The sequence below is a fragment of the Oreochromis niloticus genome, unplaced genomic scaffold, assembly GCF_001858045.2.
Source record: "Oreochromis niloticus isolate F11D_XX unplaced genomic scaffold, O_niloticus_UMD_NMBU tig00008345_pilon, whole genome shotgun sequence".
Taxonomy (NCBI): Eukaryota; Metazoa; Chordata; class Actinopteri; order Cichliformes; family Cichlidae; genus Oreochromis; species Oreochromis niloticus.
In genome coordinates this window covers 14409-34513 of record NW_020329131.1, presented here as the reverse complement: position 1 = coordinate 34513, position 20105 = coordinate 14409, and the positions used below count along the sequence as shown (strand labels likewise).

General features: G+C 41.0%; 1 protein-coding gene across 5 annotated transcripts; it reads left to right on the top strand.

The window, feature by feature from the left end:
- Positions 1–11026: 11026 nt before the first annotated feature.
- On the top strand, positions 11027–19868 carry LOC109200707 (RING finger protein 145). Of its 5 annotated transcripts, XM_019356296.2 has the most exons (7): positions 11027–11619; positions 11757–11913; positions 13819–13997; positions 14329–14476; positions 14898–15131; positions 15230–15703; positions 19777–19868. In XM_019356296.2, exons 4-7 carry the CDS (start codon positions 14393–14395, stop codon positions 19837–19839), a joined length of 855 nt encoding a protein of 284 aa, XP_019211841.1. In that variant the 5' UTR covers positions 11027–11619; positions 11757–11913; positions 13819–13997; positions 14329–14392; the 3' UTR covers positions 19840–19868. The 5 variants fall into 5 exon arrangements, with proteins under 5 accessions (XP_019211841.1, XP_025760851.1, XP_019211842.1 ...); XM_025905066.1 differs by lacking the exons at positions 11027–11619; positions 11757–11913 and adding an exon at positions 12405–12454 and having other exon boundaries at positions 13819–13882; XM_019356297.2 differs by lacking the exons at positions 11027–11619; positions 11757–11913 and adding an exon at positions 12407–12454.
- The last annotated feature ends 237 nt before the right edge of the window (positions 19869–20105 follow it).

The window sequence follows — 20105 nt, the reverse complement described above, 5'->3', positions numbered from 1 at the left end:
CCTCCGTCAGTTGGAGTCTGAACCCCATGCCTTTTTTACTTCCTGAGAACTTCCAGTGTTTTCATCCAACATGCTATGTATTGCTTTATTCTGGTGTAGGTTTTATCTCCACTTCATCTATAATCCTCCAATCCTCACACCTTGGCCTCCCATGCAGGTTTGTAAGGGTGCACAGCAGCTAAAAGATCTCCTTTGTTATAAAAAAGTCAAAAGGCCTTTAGATCTCAGGCTGCTAATGCAGGACTAGGGTGACCCCTAGTGGGTACTGGATTGTGGTGCAATCTCTCTTCAGTAGTGGGACCCACATGGTTTTCCTTTCATGGCGGATCCACTGAGTCGCTGGCTCCTCGGTCTCAGAAAATGCTCCTATGTTCTTTTGGGGGGGGGGGCTCCACCTCCATGCCCCCAACCCCAATCCTCCCCAAAGAAGAGGATTCGGGCACTGGCTAGAACTCAACATCAGTGGTGATGCAGTCAGCCTCTTTGAAGATTGTCCCCTCATCTTCTGGAGAGGAGGTTTCTTCATCTTGGGCAGATGTATTTTCTTCAAGGGCAGAGGACTGCTTGCTGTCCTTGCTCTCTGACCAGATCATATAGACAGTGCTTGAAGCAGTGATGACCTTCTTGCCATATTGCCAGAATAAATGATCTGGAAGCTGTTAGGCTTACTTACAGCAGTAGCTCTGTCTGCACCTACATAAACTCCAGGACACGTTTGCAAATAGTGTTTGTTGTTGTTTACGCTCCAGCTGCAGCTGCAGGTTTGAACTCTGCAAAATGTCCCGTGATTGGGGTTTTTTTGGTTTTTGTTTTTGTTTCTAGAGTTGATATTTTGGGTATGGTATCTTTTGATGAAAAATACAAGAGTAAAAGTGCTTTTAACATGTGCTTCAAAGCTAAGTTTGACTGGGAACCTCAAAGCTCAATATCCTGCATCCACAGAAATTCACTGCAGCCTATGTAATGTTTGAATTTATTCCAGTCTATCTTGCAAATACATGTTTGTACTGCAATGTCATGCACAAACACAAACTATTAGATCCTTAAGATCAAACCTATGTCAAAATTGTTTCATTATTTTGGTCCATTGGAGTGTGGTAGGCCATTAAAGGCCGCTACTAGAAACTCAGAATATTACATGAAATTGCTTGCTTGGCCAAAAATGGGTAAATGATGTAATTTGGTGAAAAACATTAAAAACTACAATTTTCATGTGTTGAGTGTAGAACGAAAGCAATTTTACCTAAATCGCATGATATAGTACTGTCAGTAACAAGGAATCAAAAAAGGTGGTTATAATGGGTTTCAATTGGCCACAAATGGCCACGATAGAACCAAGAGGTGCAATTTAGTGTATAGTGAATATTATTGACATTATTAAGGAGCTGATGTTGAAAATTAAAAAATCTCAAAAAAATACACACCTTTGGGAAGTTTCATTCCATTTGCATTAACAGAACAGAAATGGTTGAAAAAAGAAAAGTGAAGTGGCCACAAATGGCCAGGATAGAACCCCAAGGGTTAACCCTTGGGGTTCTATCCTGGCCATTAATAATGTCAATAATATTCACTATACACTAAATTGCACCTCTTGGTTCTATCGTGGCCATTTGTGGCCAATTGAAACCCATTATAACCACCTTTTTTGATTCCTTGTTACTGACAGTACTATATCATGCGATTTAGGTAAAATTGCTTTCATTCTACACTCAACACATGAAAATTGTAGTTTTTAATGTTTTTCACCAAATTACATCATTTACCCATTTTTGGCCAAGCAAGCAATTTCATATAATATTCTGAGTTTCTAGTAGCGGCCTTTAATGGCCTACCACACTCCAATGGACCAAAATAATGAAACAATTTTGACATAGGTTTGATCTTAAGGATCTAATAGTTTGTGTTTGTGCATGACATTGCAGTACAAACATGTATTTGCAAGATAGACTGGAATAAATTCAAACATTACATAGGCTGCAGTGAATTTCTGTGGATGCAGGATATTGAGCTTTGAGGTTCCCAGTCAAACTTAGCTTTGAAGCACATGTTAAAAGCACTTTTACTCTTGTATTTTTCATCAAAAGATACCATACCCAAAATATCAACTCTAGAAACAAAAACAAAAACCAAAAAACCCCAATCACGGGACATTTTGCAGAGTTCAAACCTGCAGCTGCAGCTGGAGCGTAAACAACAACAAACACTATTTGCAAACGTGTCCTGGAGTTTATGTAGGTGCAGACAGAGCTACTGCTGTAAGTAAGCCTAACAGCTTCCAGATCATTTATTCTGGCAATATGGCAAGAAGGTCATCACTGCTTCAAGCACTGTCTATATGATCTGGTCAGAGAGCAAGGACAGCAAGCAGTCCTCTGCCCTTGAAGAAAATACATCTGCCCAAGATGAAGAAACCTCCTCTCCAGAAGATGAGGGGACAATCTTCAAAGAGGCTGACTGCATCACCACTGATGTTGAGTTCTAGCCAGTGCCCGAATCCTCTTCTTTGGGGAGGATTGGGGTTGGGGGCATGGAGGTGGAGCCCCCCCCCCCCCCCCCCCAAAAGAACATAGGAGCATTTTCTGAGACCGAGGAGCCAGCGACTCAGTGGATCCGCCATGAAAGGAAAACCATGTGGGTCCCACTACTGAAGAGAGATTGCACCACAATCCAGTACCCACTAGGGTCACCCTAGTCCTGCATTAGCAGCCTGAGATCTACTTTTGACTTTTTTATAACAAAGGAGATCTTTTAGCTGCTGTGCACCCTTACAAACCTGCATGGGAGGCCAAGGTGTGAGGATTGGAGGATTATAGATGAAGTGGAGATAAAACCTACACCAGAATAAAGCAATACATAGCATGTTGGATGAAAACACTGGAAGTTCTCAGGAAGTAAAAAAGGCATGGGGTTCAGACTCCAACTGACGGAGGAGCTCCGAGGACAACGTCTTTCCTTCGGTCACATTGGCAGAGGAACTCCTCAGATGAAAACCGGCACAGGGGAAACAACCCAGAGCTTCCTCCTCAGCTCCTCCAGTTGCAACAGAGGAAGATTTTGTTGTCTGTCTTTGGCTTCACCAAAACTACCACAGCAATATCCCACATGCCAAAGCAACGGAGGAATATGCTTCTTTTGACAGCAACACACAAGGAACCAGCAGTCGGTGATGGGGAATAAAGGATGCGTGAAAGGAACGGAACAGCAGCCCTTGAACCAGGTGTAGAAAGTGTGCCTACAAAAACCACTCTAATGTGGTTAGTACATCTTGCTGCTAATGAGGATGCACACAGAAGCACACAGATACTGGAATATAAATTTTGATCATTTTATTGGTGATTGCAGGGATTATTTGGTCATTAAATTGCCTTTCTGGCCACTAACACACCATGTGTGAAATTGCTTTTGGCCATTCGTCCCCCCCCCAAAAAAGAAAGAATAAATAAATAAATAAAGTAACAGTTACTGTTACTGTCCTGCATTGATGATAAAAAACATATTAGGTTTCACCATTTATATGCTAAAAGATGTGAACTTTATTACTATTTTTACTATAATAATACATAATATGACTGGTATTCAAAGGGTATAATATCAGAATTTGAATTATATTTTGGTTTTTATGACTATTAGCGGTGCTAATTTAAAAAATCAAGCCAATGATAATAGAAAAATGTTTTAATATATATGAATTTTATAGCATTTTGTAAATGTAAACGGGGGGTGGCCATTTTTGGCCACGAACAAGCTGAGAGGGATTCTTTTTTGTTTTTCTCTCACTGCACAAAAAAACAAAGATGCATAAAACTCATTGATACTTTTAATTATTGCTATGCATCTAACCTCCATCATGGTTAGAAAATAAATCAGTTTCCATGTATTATTTAGAAAAAAAAAATGGGGATTTTATGATTTTATCCCTATGTAAATCATTAAAATTATGTGATTTAACTGGTATTTAAAGGGTTAAAATTATGAATTTGATTGAAATTTTGGTCTTGATGAACAGCACTGATACTAATCTAAAAAATCAAGTCAAAAAAAGTGGAGATTTTTCTTAATATACATGAATTTTATAGCATTTTGTAAGTGTAAACAGGGGGTGGCCATTTTTGGCCACGAACAGTCTCAGAGGGAGTTTTTTTGTTTTTCTGCCACTGCACAAAAAAACAAAGATGCATAAATGTCATTGATGCTGTTAATTATTGCTATGCATCTAACCTTCATCATGGTTAGCAAATAAATCAGATGGCATGTATTATTTAGAAAAAAAACTGGGATTTTATGATTTTCTCTATTTATGAGTTGTTATGATTATGTGCTCTAACTGGTATTTAAAGGGTTGAATTTCAGAATTTTAATGAAATTTTGATTTTCATGAACAGCCCTGATGCTAATCTAAAAAATCATGTAAAAAAACCTGGACATTTTTCTTAATATATATGAATTTTATAGCATTTTGTAAATGTAAACAAGGGGTGGCCATTTTTGGCCACGAACAGTCTCAGAGGGAGTTTTTATGTTTTTGCTCTCTCTGCACTAAAATAACAATGCATTGTAATCAATGTTGATGTGAATCAATTATATGCCCCAGACTCTACTATTAATAATACAAGAAATTTCAGTAGCAATGCAATTATATAAAATTGCGAGATTTGAGGTTGTCGTCCAGCTGGTGCAGTGGACAAACAAACTGGTGTTTAAAGGGTTAAAAAATAAAAAAGTAATAATCATTTTATATTTATGGAAAGAACTGAAGTTACTTAAAAGCACAGCCTTGTCCTCAATATTCAGATCATTAATAGAAAGTACATGCACACACTCAAGCTTCTTTTTAAAAGAAAAAGACAATCTTTAATGCATTATTTACATCCCGTCATTTGGGCTTTTCTTTCTACATTTTGTCTCAATTGACTTCAAATTCGCATCAGCCACTCATGTGCCAACAAATGTCTAAACCATCACTGCTGCTCCTCACACTGAGCAGGATTTACAGTTAAGCTCCTCTAAGGAGCCATAATGCCTTTTCACATTGTAAAGTCACACATACATACAAGTACAATAAGTTAACCTGAATATTTTTTTTTTTTTTATCTTCATTTTTTTTTAGTTGCTTCTACTTGGCTTGCTCTATCATCATAATTTCAGGATGTATTTTGCATCATATAACACAAGGCTGTTCAATTGGGCTAAAACCTCATCTTTACAGCTTTGACTGGCAGCTGCAGTCACGGAGAAACTTGCTCATCTCTGTTCGGGAATGGCAGATAGAGCGGGACTCCACTATTTACTCCACTGCCAGACCTAAAGAAGAGTTGGCAGTTTTGGCACGCGACGCTGAGAAGGCATTGGACCAGATCGAATGGCCCTATTTGTTTGAAATATTAGAAAGATTTAAATTGGGTTAAAAAAAAGTATGGCTTATGAGAAGCTCACTTATCTGGGCATTCAGGTTACAAAAAGCTATTCCTCTCTATTAAAATCTAACTTTTCTCCCTTAATATCTGAGCTTCAGTCAAGTAAACAGTTCTGGAATACGCTTCCTAAATCACTCATTGGTAGAGTTAATCATATAAAGATGAGAATTTTGCCTAAGTGGTTGTACTTTTTTCAAAATCTCCTTGTGTTCCTTCCTAAAACATTTTTGAAAACCTAAATTCACTCATCTTACCTTTTTCATGGGGCAATAAAACACATGGAATTGCTGGGAAAAATCTTTGCAAGTCTAAAACAGAGGGTGGATAATATATGAGTAGAAAAACCTTTCTACAAAGAATAAGCCATTCCAGATGAAAATAGCATAGCTCAGGTTTTAGCTCAGGTTTTCTGCAACTGCATTTCAGAAAGTGAAAAACATTGTTCTCATCAAAGGAAGCATTACATTTAGAAAGTTTGGGGTCCTGAGCAATGACTCTTTGGGTTCAAAGGGATGAAAAGCTGCTGGAGTGTGTGCTAATGTCTATAGAAAAAGGTTTTTATGCAACTGGACGTGTCACTCTCTTTTCAGGAAAGTGCAAATTTGATCTAATCATATTAGAAACGTTGTGTTTCAGACACAGATGTTGCTAGATTTACTATTTTTGGAGCGAGTATAATATTTTGTATAAGGATGAGGGTGTTTATGTAAGAAACTGGAACAAAAAGTGAAGATTTCTTACACCGTGACGTGTCACTCCCTACAAACAAAAGTGCAAACTGGGTCCAGTTATGTCTTGATGCATGCTCAATCATCCAGGTAACTAAATCCCAAAAGGTTCATTCTGTTAGATAAGATAAGATAAGATTTTATTGATCCCACGGCGGGGAAATTTTTGCGTTTCCTCAGCTGAGGTACAGATAGCAGAAGGAAAATACAAATAAAATACAAACAAATATAAAACATAGAATAGAATAGAATAAACCTTTATAATCCCACGGATCAGAAATTTCTAACCCTTACAGCAAGGGAAAATAAAATATAAAAGGAAGACACAGGGTGGTCCTATGAACGTAAGCAACCGAAGTTCGTATATACAGGTAACAATGTACAGAATATGTATAGAAAATTGAGAAAATTGTACGGCGATATGTATAAATGTAGAGTAAACTAACAAGCTGCTGAGTAAGATGACCAAAGGAATGTTAAGCTGCATTATAGAGTCTGACAGCTGCTGGTAAGAATGACCTGCGGTAGCGCTCCTTCCTACACTGTGGGCGTAAAAGTCCACTGCTGAAGGAGCTGCTCAGTGCTCGTACTGTCTCATGCAGGGGGTGGGAGGTGTTGTCCATGATGGATGTTAGCTTAGACAACATCCTCTCCTCCCCAACCTGCTCGATGGACTTCAGCGGACAGTCCAGGACAGAGCTGGCCCTCCTGACCAGCTTGTTGAGTTTCCCCCTGTCCCTCTCTGCCATTCCACCACGCCAGCAGACCACAGCATAGAAAATAGCCGACGCCACCACAGTGTCATAAAATGTCCTTAGGAGTGTCCTGTTCACCCCAAAGGACCTCAGCCGCCGTAGCAGGTGGAGACGACTTAGACCCAGTAGAGTGGTTGAAGGAGAAGGAAAAGTGGGACAGGTGAGGTGCATTTCATGTCCCCGGTGCTATGGGGGGTTGCAGAGAGGTGTGACGAGCTCTGGTGGATGGGGGAGGGAAGGGCTACTGAATCAAACCTGTTAAACAACTGGTTCAATCTGTTAGCCAGAACCTGGTCTCCAGACTCTGGACCCCCTCCGCTCACAGTGCTCCGTCCAGTGATGGTGTTCAGTCCTCTCCACACACCTCTGGTGTTGCTCTGCTGGAGCTGCGCCTCCACCTTCCTCCTAAAAGGAAGCATTACATTTAGAAAATAAAATACTTGTTTTATATTTGTTTGTATTTTTTGTAAGATAATACACTATATACACGGAGTTTATCTGGACGTAGTGTTTTCAGTGTCATCCAAGTGACTCTAGAGGATGAAAACCTGTTGCAGTGTGTGCTAATGTCTGTAGCAGGGGTGTCCAAACTACGGCCCGCGGTCCATTTTTAATTGGCCCGCACTTCAACTTTTGCTTGAGTGTATGGCACTTCTTAGTTTTAACACCAGGGGGAGCTGCTGTTGATCAAGGCAGTTGCTCCACCAAAAAGGACAATCCTAGAAGAAATTTACCCCAAGTTACTGAACATGGCAGAACCAAAGAAGCGAAAGGTAGAAAGTGAGTGCAGAAAATTTCAGACACGGTGGGAGAGTGAATATTTCTTCAAAGAATTCAAGGGGAAGTGTCTGTTTTATTTGCACTGAAACTGTGGCAGTTATGAAAGAGTGTAATGTACGACGTCATTATGAAACCAAACATCAGGTCTATGCATCCTACACTGGTGCTGAGCGAGAGCAGAAAGTAAAGCAAATGGTAGCTGTCCTGCAGGGTCAGCAACAGTATTTTTTTTTGTGCTCAAAAAGTCCAGGAAAAGGCTACAATAGCCAGCTATGAGGTGGCCCAACTCCTCGCAAGACGTGGAGTTACAGAGGAGCTGCTCGATCTTAAGAGTCTAAAAGGCACAACAACAGGTATGGATACTTTTGAAGCTGTGTCAGACTCAATTGACAAAATGGGACTTAAATGGGACAAGCTGTGTGAAGATACAACAGACGGGGCTCCAGCTATGGCGGGTGCACACAAAGGAATGGCGTCTACGATGTGCGCTGAGGTGAAAGAGGCTGGAGGTGAGGCTGTTGAAATGCACCGTACTGTTCACCAAGAAGCCCTTTGTGCCAAGACAGTCAATCTTGGAGATGTAATGAACACTATTGTAAAAACTGTCAACATAATTCGAGCAAGAGGACTGTACCACGGAGAATTTCAGGCTTTCCTTTCTGATGCGGATGCTGAATATGGGGATCTACTCTACCACTCGGAGGCGCGCTGGCTAAGCCGCGGTGCCGTGCTGAAGCGTCTTTACTCCCTGAGATCAGAAATTGACCATTTTTGAAAGAGAAGGACCGACCTCTTCATGAGCTGAATGACCCTCTATGGTTGGCAGACCTTGCATTTTTAGTTGATCTTACTGATCATTTAACCACCCTGAACAAGAGCCTACAAGGGAAAGAGCAGCTTGTACCACAACTTTATGCGCACATGAAAGCATTTTGTGTGAAGCTCAATCTCTTTAAGACACAACTGCGCAACTTCAACGTTGTGCACTTCCCCACACTGTCCAAGACCAGAACTGCTTATCCACAGGCCAACCTTTCTGCTAAAAAGGGAAATATGTGTCTGTGATTACATGTCTCGAAACAGAATTCAGACAGCGCTTCCAGGATTTTTCTGCCAGTTCTACAGGAGCTTGGAAAAGGAAAAGTGTCCTCTGATGAGACGCCACGTGAAAAAAAATGATCAGTCTATTTGGCTCAGATTTGCTCCTTGGTCAAATGACATTTGTCTGGATTTTTGGCACAAGTGGTGTCAGATCAGCAAAAGTAAAACGAACACAAAAATGGGTACATTTTCAAATCCTTTGTTTATGGACAGAATTCGTCCTGTTGGACACAAGAAGCAGACTCCAAAAAAACTTTGAGACTCTGCAGAAGTCTGATTAGGCTGCTGTTTATCCAACTGGCTCACTGTGGTTTTTATGAACTCATCTGTAATGTGTCACCTTTTCTGTAGAATGAAGAAGTGCTTCCCTTCTTTTAAAGGAAATACAGGCTTACAAAGATCCTCTAAACATGTTTCTGAAATAATCCTAAACACAATCATTAAATCAAAACTGCAAGAAACAATTTATTTAATCACTCTTCTTCACTTAATTCCTTAACTTAGTAAAAAACAAAACAAAACAAAAAATAGACAAAAACTCTTCTGCTGTCTCACCTCTGTCAGTGTTCATGCTGTTGCAAGAACAGGTGGAGGTGCAGGTGGAACTTTGACTTCACTGTGGTTTCTATGTGCAGGCAGGAGTGTGACATCTCAGAACAGCAGAGGATTGTGGTGCGCGGTGACTCCTGCTGCGACGCCCCCGTCTGAGTGTCCTGAGCTCCTGGTCCTCAGCAGACGGCCCACACACTCATTTATCACCATGTCTTTATCCTGCCTGTAAGAAAGCAAAGACAAGGCTAACATTACAAACAGCCAGCAACCAATCCCTTTTACTCCACCGCCCAAAAACCAGTGAGAAACACTAGCTAGTATTAACTTGGAATCAAAGTCCACTAGGGCTGCCACAAACAATTATTTTGATAGTCAACTAGTCACCGATTATTTTTGCGATTAGTCGACTAATCGGATCATGCATCCATTGGACGTAAAACGTACAGCTTATTGCACCAGCAGCATCTGCTCTTATATAACATTAGCTTACAGTTTTAAGTGTTTAGGGCAGGGGTGCCCAATCCTAGTCCTCGAGAGCTACTGTCCTGCAGCTTTTAGATTCATCCTTGTTCCAACACACCTGAATCAAATGAATGTCTTGTTATCAGGCCTTTGCCAAACTTGATGACATGCTGAAGAGGTCATCAAACCATTTGATTCAGCTATGTTGGAGTAGGGATGCATCTAAAAGCTGCAGGACAGTAGCTCTCGAGGACTAGGATTGGGCACCCCTGGTTTAGGGTATGTGCTAACTAAAAATAAAGACAAGATGATAGTTTATTAAATTTAATGAGATTTACAGATTGTTTCGGTAAAGTTTAATAAACTCCTTGCTATCTAAAATATAACGGGACACCGGAGTATATTCTGAACATCTCACACTTCTGATAATCAGTTGTCTGCTTGACGTTTATTCGGCCGTGTATGAACTATAACTTTAATCTCAGCCAAACCGATTTACTCAGGAACAAATAAAATACTAAAAAAAAAAGGCCAAACAATAACATTTTTAAGTTATCTAACTGACTTATATATGTTTAACCTGAGTAGCGAAAGACGGTGGTACGTTTGAAAACGATTTGCCTGGAGTCCGGTGTTCTCACGGGCTCTAGTGAGCCTTGCCCCCGGCTAGCTATCGAGCTAGTGGGTAACAGACGTCCGAAAACGTTGGAGCGCTTTTGAAAATATGCGGTGTCTTGATAAACTGAGCAGATATTTGAGGTTTACACAGCTACATTCTCGCCTGAAAATATGTTAAACGTTTATTTTGTGACCCAGAAAGATTAATAAGAGTAATATTAAAACTAACTAGCTGCCGCCATTGTTGAAAACTGAGCAGGGCCGCGCTATGAATTCTGGGACACTGCTTCTTCTTCTTCTTCTTCTTCGGAGTGTAACGGCAGCTGGCATCCTTGTACATGCAGTGCTGCCATCTTCTGTTTCAGTCCGTTATTACACTCTTAAATCCTACTACTTATTCCTGCGTCTTTTGTGATCTTACAAAGCTTCAAACCACGCGTCGACTATTAAATCAGTCGTCGACGATTTTGATAGTCGACGTAATCGTGACTAGTCGACTAATCGTGGCAGCCCTATTCAGCAACAAAGACGCCATCAGAGCAACATCAGAGAAACAATAAAGTCTAACCATGGAAGGTATATAGAAATATATGCATAAAGACACAAAAACAAAGAACATCGACAATGAGCACCTTTCGTTTTGCTGAAAGTGATATAGCTTTCTCTTCCCATCAACTGAAACCACCAACATTTCAGGTGTGCATGCTGGGCAGCTGAAGCTGACATCACAGCACAGCTGCTCTTCCTCATCAAGAAAGCTGTGCTGCAGTGCAATCAACTATTACATTTAGGCAAAGATTACTTTTCATCCCTAAATGATTGACGGTCAGAAACTCTGACCTTGTCTCTACAGACAGCAGAGCTGCTGCCTTCCTGTGGGTAGGAGTTCATTTTTACCCATCACCCCAGTTAAATTTCACTGGGGTCTGTCTCATTTATATGCCAGAACCAACACTTTGAAGCACTTTTCTTTGATCACTTGTAGCTCAATGGAGACACACATTTATGATCAGGTCCCCCAGTTTCAGACACACTTGCACAAGCACACAGATGACCAATATCTCACAGTGGTTTAACACAGTTCTGTCTGGGCTAAAGTACAGACATCGAACGCTATGACAGCGGAGTGTGCAGATGATCTCATTACTGTCTAAAAATGGATAACAAAACCGAAGGAGTGCTGAATCATTGACAAATACAGAGTAACAGGTGTGTAGCATCGCTAACTAGGTAGCAACAAGCCTCTAACACAGCGTGTATGCTAGCGGCTAATCTAGCAAACAAATGAACAGAGTGGTTTTAGGTGTTGTAGAAGGATAAGATGATAAGCTGTGTGTCTTTTTCAGAATGACCTGCTTGTATTTACCTTCATTGAAGGAGTGGTCAGTGTGGGTATAGCCATGAGGCAAAAAAGACAGCTGAAGCTGAAGAGTGTGGTGAAAACATGGTGCCGCCGCGGCCAGCAGGTTTCCAAGCAGGGATTCGGGTAGCAGGAAGGCTTTGGTAAGCCGTCCAACATCCAGTCCCATTTTGTGAATGCCAATAAAAAAATTGCTAGGTGTCCATGTGTAATTTGTGTGGAAGAATATTGCACAAGAAGCTTAATAGATTTAGAAAAACGATAACAAAAAAATAAATAAAAAATTGAAGAACAAAAGATAAATGTCCTTTTTTTTCCAAAGTTTACTCGCCCTGCTGAGTGGTGTACAGCGTTAAGAGGCCAGCATTCGGACTCCAGAGTTTAACGACCCTAGTTCGAGTCTCTGATAGTAGTCCGTCTGCTACAGCAGGGTAGGCCCAGAGTGAAAGACGAAGCTCAAGCCTGCCTCCATTTTTCTCTCTCTCTCTTTTTTTCATTTCTTTTTACTTTTTTTCAAGCCACAATTAAAAGCTCAGGGAAACACTTAGTTTTAAGGCGGCCTTTAAGGCACCCTATATATCAGTCCATACAGCGGTAAGGGCCAATCTCATGTATCAGTTACACATATATCAACGAAGGAAGAAAACAGGCCCAAACCAAAGAGGTGTGCAGGGAAAAAATCAGGTGTGAGTGTGTGAAATTTACTAAGTATTGGAGTGCAAAAATGCCTGGTCTCCAGCTCATTTCCAAAAGGCTGGGTGCTGATGTGCGCGTTGTGGTCTTTAAATAGAGGAATTTTCCCGCTTTTGTTTGCGCGACATGTGGCGGGCTAGCAGCATAGTAACATAGAGGCCCGGGTTCGAGCCCTAGGCTCACCTACCCTACCTCTCTATGTTCATCTGCTAGGGGGAGGTCCAGGCAGGGGACCTTGGAGTGAAAATTCCAAGGCCTAGACTTCCCCTGATTTTCATTTTTCTCTGTGTTTTTTCTTTTACCTGCCAGCAACAAACAGCCCAGCCCCATTTATGGGACCTCCTTCTTGTCATGGCTACCAAGGACCACTCTTCTTCTGCCAACAAGTCATTGCCTGACAAATAATTATTTCCTATGTTTCCCTAGGGGCTTTTTTTAATCTCCAATATCTTTACATATCTTGCTAGATAGACTTCCCTCAACAGAGTTTACAAACGCCTTATCCTCTTTGTCCACTTCAAATAACTTTAAACAACTATTCTTAGATTTCTTGCAACATCTGCTGTCCTCTTGCACAGATTACGCTTTTTAAAAAACAAACAAACACTTTTCTTTTTTTAACGTCAACCACATTTTTGGAACTAGATAAATAAAGCATATATAAAAGTCACTACCAAAAACTCATTGCAGCTTCTACCTTGTTATAGGAATGTTGTTTGTGGCTCAAGATGACTTGATTTCATCCATGAAGGATACATTTGATATATGTTTTCACATATTATAGACCAACAAGTTATTATAGCAGTTTAAATACGAGCGATCGGTTTTTGGAAGACGATCATTTTTTAGCACAACACCGCTAAGCACCAACTCATCCATCCTTTCTCCTTTTCTTCTTTCATGCCGCCACCATGGGAAGTGCCCACAAATGTGTCATTTCACACTGGCAGCAGGCTCGCAGAGCTAGCTGTGGTGCTTGTTCTTCTTCTCTGACTTTGCTGTTTCACCGTGTTTAGATAACGTGCCATCCGCAAACAGTCGCACTCATTTTCGTGCTTTAGCTTTGTACTCACGCGCACACACACGTGCACACATGCACACACACACACACACACACACACGTGTGTGTTAGTTTAGTCTGTTTCAACCTCTCTTCGTGTGGAAACACACATATCTAGAACTATTCTTTAAGGATGTCTGCATTTCACACAACTGTCTAATAGGATAAAATAATTGACATTGTATACCCAAAGGTCAAGTCTGGATAAACGTGTATATGATCTCCAACTTGAATGCAAAGCCAAGGCATATAATTGTGTGGTGTGTCAACTCTAATGTGTTTCCTCTCTGTGCAGGGGGATGACTGAAGCTATCACCTTGCTAATCCTTGCTGTCCAAACTGGCCTCATTGAGCTGCAGGTCATCCACAGAGCCTTCCTCCTCTCTATCGTCCTCTTTATTGTTGCTGCTTCCATCCTGCAGTCCATGCTGGAGATAGCTGATCCTATAGTCCTAGCCCTGGGAGCATCTAGAGGCAACTAAGATAATATACCAAAGACTTTTTTCATGTGTTTATTTTAAGAAAACTCTGTGTCCCACTGTTTGTTTTATTTTTACTGATCATAAACAACTATTAATAACTATGGGCAGTTAGTTAATTATCACAGAATTCATTATCTATGGTCATCAGTACAACTCATGCTAACATCATAAATTAAGTAATACTACGGTGTACTGTCCTTCTTTCTTCATTCCTAAACAGGCAGTTTGTCTTTTTGACATCAATCTGACTGAAAGTGTGTTTGCAAAGCCTGCTATCAACCTGCCTGCTTTCTCATATGCTGGTTTTGCTGCCCGTCCCGTAGGAGTTTGTGGAAGCACTTCCGTGCAGTTTCTCTCTGTCTCTTCCTGCTGATCTTTCCAGCGTACATGGCTTATATGATCTGCCAGTTCTTCCACATGGACTTCTGGCTTCTCATCATCATCTCCTCCTCAATCCTCACCTCTCTCCAGGTAACACACAACTGCATCGCAGTGTGCAAAAACGTTAAATTAAATAGTTTAAACTTGCTCTACCCAAACAGTTCAGCCCAATAATAATTAAACATGTATATTTGCTTGTTTTTTAATTCCATAATAACTCTAAAACACTCTACCGCCAGGTGCTTGGCACTCTGTTGATCTGTTGTTCTCTTCATGGTGGAGGAGTTTCGTAAAGCTCCAGTGTAGAACATGGATGAAGTCATATATTGTGTAAATGGGAGCTACAGATTGCTGGAGTTTCTGCTATGTGTCACACACACACACACACACACACACACACACACACACACACACACCAACTCTTTGCTAAGTTCTGACTGTAAACAGACACTGTCATGTAATGCATCAGCACTGTCTCTGCCTCACTGTCAGTGATTTGTTACCTCACCAGGTTGCGGTGTGCGTGGTGTGCTATGGTGTATCAGAGACTGTATTTGGCGAGTGGAGTGTGATGGGAAGCACCATCATCTTGGTCCACTCGTACTATAACGTCTGGCTCAGAGCCCAGCTGGGCTGGCAGAGCTTCCTGCTCAGGAGAGATGCTGTAAACAAGATAAAAAGCCTCCCTACAGCTAGCAATACACAGCTGGAGCAGTATAATGACATCTGTGCTATCTGCTTCCAGGTATGAACAGTTTTTATGTTTATCTAAAGAGGATGCATGACCCAGACTTAATCTGGGGCTTTAAAAGCTAGGCTAATGTGAAATTTGATTTGTTCCAGGACATGACCAGTGCTGTGTTCACTCCGTGCAGTCATTTCTTCCACGCTGGCTGTCTGATGCCCTCTCTGTCGTTCACAACCAAGAGCCAATCACCAACTAACAGTGGAGCTACCCGAGGTACACCTGCAGCCAATCAGAACCCTGCAGGACAGGAAGAAGGCACTCTACTGGATGACAGGAAAGAGGGAGCGTCAGTAGAGCAGGAGGGAGATAATGAAACTGCCACATCAGCTGGGGAAACCTCCTCTTCCACCTCCCCCACTGGCATGTCTGCTCCCCTGCCCATCGTCAAACCTCCATTATCATCTTCCTCTTGTTCTTCTTCTCCTCTTGCAACTGATTCTGTGCTCCACCAGTCCCCTGCAGATCACCCTTCTGCATCTTCTTTCTCTACCTCTTACACATCAGACACACCCGACGCTCCTGCATCTCTCTGCCATTCTGTCTCCACCTTTCACCAACCAACTTCACAGGTACTGACCTAAGCAGAGGCGAACCCTGCTAAACCCGAATCCCCCCCTCAGCTAAAATCAGTCTCCCTTGTGGACAGCCAGGCAAACTCTACTGGTCCATCATCACAATCTAACCCACCAACTCCCCATTCAGTGGAACCTCCTCCACGTCCTCCACCTCCTCCTCCATTCAACCCCTGAGCTCCATTTTAACACACACACAACATACATACATGCATATATAATTACACAATCTAAATAATCCCCTATTCTACTTGTCCAGCTGTTTGCTGTTGGCTCTCCCATCATGTCCAACTTCATATCCATGTTATGTTTCAAATGATCTAAAACAATCTCTAAGCAGAAATTCATCACTCGGCATTAAAAAATGTAAAAAAAGAGGACAATGATCGCAGCTTTACAAAATGTTAGTACTCGTTAGGCAGTTGTCTTGGAGCAGTGAAACGTATCCCATGATAGGTGTAACCCATGCCAGCAGTGATTTCATCACAGGTGCAGTTGTTTTCCACATGTTCTTTCACAGGGATTCAAATTTAATACAAAAACAGGATGCACTAATCTCATCTCAGAATGAATTGGGAATTTTACACCATGTCCAGAAAATGTGAAAATCGGATTTCCATCACGGCTTTTTCTTTCTTTTTTTCTCCCTACAGTCATGCTTTTACCCCTTACCTTTTGATGCCCGACATTTAGGGCGATGGTTGCTCCTGCCTTTGTTTGTACAGCTTTAACTTTCACCGCTGTATATTTCGTAGTGTTTGGGTGCCACGATTTATCTAAAAATTGATCAGACTATCGATTACTGATGGTTGTATTTTATACCGTGACAAAGTCTTAACATTTCATAACGTCTAGAAATTCTCCACATTTTTTGTTTTTCACTGCTGGGTGTCAGTAGTGTTGTGATTTAGTGAATACTGAGCGTTAGCAGACTGAATGTTGTTTATTGACATTCACATGACCTAAAGCCTGGTGCTAAGCAGAGGACACATGGTATGGTCTAGCTGAGGGGTGCAGTGTGAACTCTTGGTTCACATTGAAGAACTTACATGTGTCAAGCTTTTGCTTTTATACTACTTCAATATCTGATTCAGACTTGTTTGGCTGGTCCCAGCAGAAAAAACTGTTCTATTCCTCATCGCCAAACTTTTGTATTACTGTTAAAGCAACTTTATTGTTAAGGTCACACGCTGCAAATGGACTAAGGGGAAGATGGAGAGACGAGGTATAAATTAGTCCACAGAGCCGAAAAGGAGCTCGGATTTTGGCCTCATTAGCTCTAGTTTATGGTTCTCACTCGTGCTTACCGTTGCAAGCTTAGCTCACTCAGAGATCAACCAATCATTCACATTGTTGGTTGCTGATGGCAGGAGCCAATCAGCTCCTTTCATTAGAGACCCTGTATTTTCTAAGACCATTAGCGTTTTCCTGCTCGTCAGTCAGTTTACTCCATAAATTGTTGATACCAGCAAACTGAGCCATAGCTTCTTTTTTCCCCACAAAAACACACTCTTTCTTTTTGCTACTGCATTTAGCAGATGAAGCACGGCAAGGAAGAAATATGCTTTGAAACGAGTGTGAAAGACTGATAACTTTAGGATGCCAAGTCCTGATGCACACTTATATGTAGACCTTGCTGCAGTCGTGCACTCTGACCACAGAACGTGTTTGTCCCCAGTGTGCTATAACCTTGCAACCAATGTTTTTTTTCTACCTTGTTTTTTTCTTTTGGGGTTATATTTACACTAATGTCATTTTTTACTAGCAATGATCCAAAGCTGTTCTGTGGATGTCGGCAACCAAATACCCTCTGATGTCTGTGTACGAGGAAACGGCCCAATCTGTTTGTGTGTAATGAACACAAATGTTGCTCTGTACGTAATCTATATTAAACCAGAGGTGTGTTGATAAATATATATATATATATATACATATACATAAGTAAGACGAGGGCTTGGTTTCTCCAAAGTTTCCTTTCTTTGTTTCTTCACGTGCCTGAGAGCAAAGAGAATTTTTGGATAAGAAGCTGCTGGGAAATCAAGCCCTCTGATCTGAGACCAGCCAGTGTTGCTGCTTCTCCAGTCTATATGACGCATCTTTTAAGCTGGTGTGATCACTCTGCTGCCCTCTACTGTTAGGAGTGGGCTCAGCATGGAGACGCATTAATTAGCGCTCAGCAGTATTACTTACTAGCAGTGATGGGAATAACGGCGTTACAAGTAACGGCGTTACTAACGGCGTTACTTTTTTCAGTAACGAGTAATCTAACTAATTACTATTCCTATCGTTACAACGCCGTTACAGTTACTAACAAGGAAACGCGGTCCGTTACTATTTTTCAACAAACAGACGGTTAAAGCTGTGTTCAGCTTACCGCATCTTATATCAGCTGCACGGAAGTAGCTGTAAGTAATCTGGACGCTACAGCTTTAAGCAGCTGCGCGCTCCCGCGGACGCTAATCACGATCACTGTCTAGCACAACACCTGGATTCAGGGGGCAAAACAATCGAGTGCTGCTGTTTGACTGAGGAAGAATAAAGTAGTCGTGGTAAGTCAATCACGTGACCACTTAAAGACAAAGCAACAAGGTGATATATACCAGTTTTTAAATTGTGGCGATAGGCCACGTAAAACCAGAGTCGTGATAAACAAGATATACGCGACGTTTTTTCCTCAATAGTTTCGCCACATTAGCGCTAGCAAGCACTCTCTGCTTATGAGCAAAAAAACTAAACAAAACAGGGGAAGTTTTAGGAGTGACGTCGAGAGAGAGAGCAGAAAAAGAGAGCGAGTTTTGAGATGTGAGATTTGTGACGTTTAGCGTGTTTGGAGTGTGTAGTTAATGTGTTGTCTTGTGTAGTTAGTGTGTAGTGTTGTGGATAGTTTTGTGTTGTGTGTCAGAACAATGAGGCGACTGCTGTCTCCAGGTAGAAACAGCAGTGATACACCTGCTGCTGTCAGACCTGCAGGTATCAGGCTGTGATGTTCTCCTTTATAGTGGACAGAAATCATTTTTTTGGAGTGGCACAAATAATTTGTGTGGCATCTTATTGAAGAACAGCTGATTGTTCTGTAAATAGTTTGAAATGGTTATTTAAAAAATCAAGGTAAATGGATGCAAATAAATTTGTTGTTTGCAAAACTTGTGCATAGGATTTTAAAATTGACAATTAATATTTGCATTTAAAGTTATGAAATATGATTCATTAAAGATGTTTGTGGTTGTTACAGTAAAAATATAACTTTTTCTACTCTGATTTTATGGTTTTTGTCTGATTTTTAGATCAATTCTGGTTATACAGTATGACAAAATGAGAACATAACTGTAAATTCAGGCACGCAAGGTTGTGCTAAAAAGAATGATACCAAACAAGGCAAAGTGAATAGTTTTTAAAGGTAAAATGTGGAGGGAAAATCAAGAGTAGTAAAAAAATGGCCAATTATACCCTGGACCCCAGGGGGTTAAACGTTCTTTGTTTTTTTTTAAAGTAATGCAATAGTTACTTTTCCAAGTAATTAATTACTTTTAGAATATTGTAACTCAGTTACTAACTCAGTTACTTTTTTGAAGAAGTAACTAGTAACTATAATTGAATTACTTTTTCAAAGTAACTTGCCCAACACTGCTTACTAGCACTATTATTAAAGGTCTTATTAGTATGAATGACCATATTCTTGACATTGGGAAGCGTGGGCTGCAGGGTTGAGAATGAATACACGATCAGTGTAGGATCAAACCTGACCAACGCTGCTTTGACTTTTTGTGTTTATTTTTTAAAGAGATGAAATGTAGAGTTTGATGTATTTTGCACATGTTCTTCTGAAAGGTGAACCTAAGGGCTTTTCTGTACACACCTTCTTATTTTAATACCAACACCATTCCTTTGACATTGATTTTTTTTTTTTTTCGAACTGCTGTTCGATACTGTTGCCTCTGACTGACAGATGTGTAGAGATGAATTGTAGTTGTGGGGCTGCTCTCCCCGACACTCCCTGCAGATTTTTGTTTAAGATGAATTGTTTTTGTCCATTGAGTTTGTCCAAACACAGTACATGTGCTCCATTGCAGAGGTCCTTCCCCTTGAGTGTGAGGATGTTGAAGATATTGAAGATATTGGTAGTCCTGATGTGAAAGCAGAGCTTCCCTCCCACCTCAGCATCACTAAGGATGTTATGGAGTGCTGCATTCATCTGCTGTCTGATCCCAGCCTCAGGCTCCGACTCAAGGTAGTGTATCAGTAGTTTTATGTAGAGTCAACTGTTGGACTAGTAACAAAAATAATCATTCTTGTGAGGGTAGGACTGCCAGCGTTGGTACAATTCATCCTGTCAGAACTGTGTGGATGACTGTTCACTGGTGTAATGCTCATCAAGGAAAAACATTCAGTCTGGTCCAGG

Bases quoted from the DNA above. Each gene is read 5' to 3' on its own strand.
- LOC109200707 (XM_019356296.2), top strand. From the start codon at position 14,393: ATGGCTTATATGATCTGCCAGTTCTTCCACATGGACTTCTGGCTTCTC. The intron at 14,477-14,897 runs GTAACACACAAC...TTACCTCACCAG, and splicing joins CAATCCTCACCTCTCTCCAG to GTTGCGGTGTGCGTGGTGTG. The intron at 15,132-15,229 runs GTATGAACAGTT...GATTTGTTCCAG, and splicing joins TCTGTGCTATCTGCTTCCAG to GACATGACCAGTGCTGTGTT.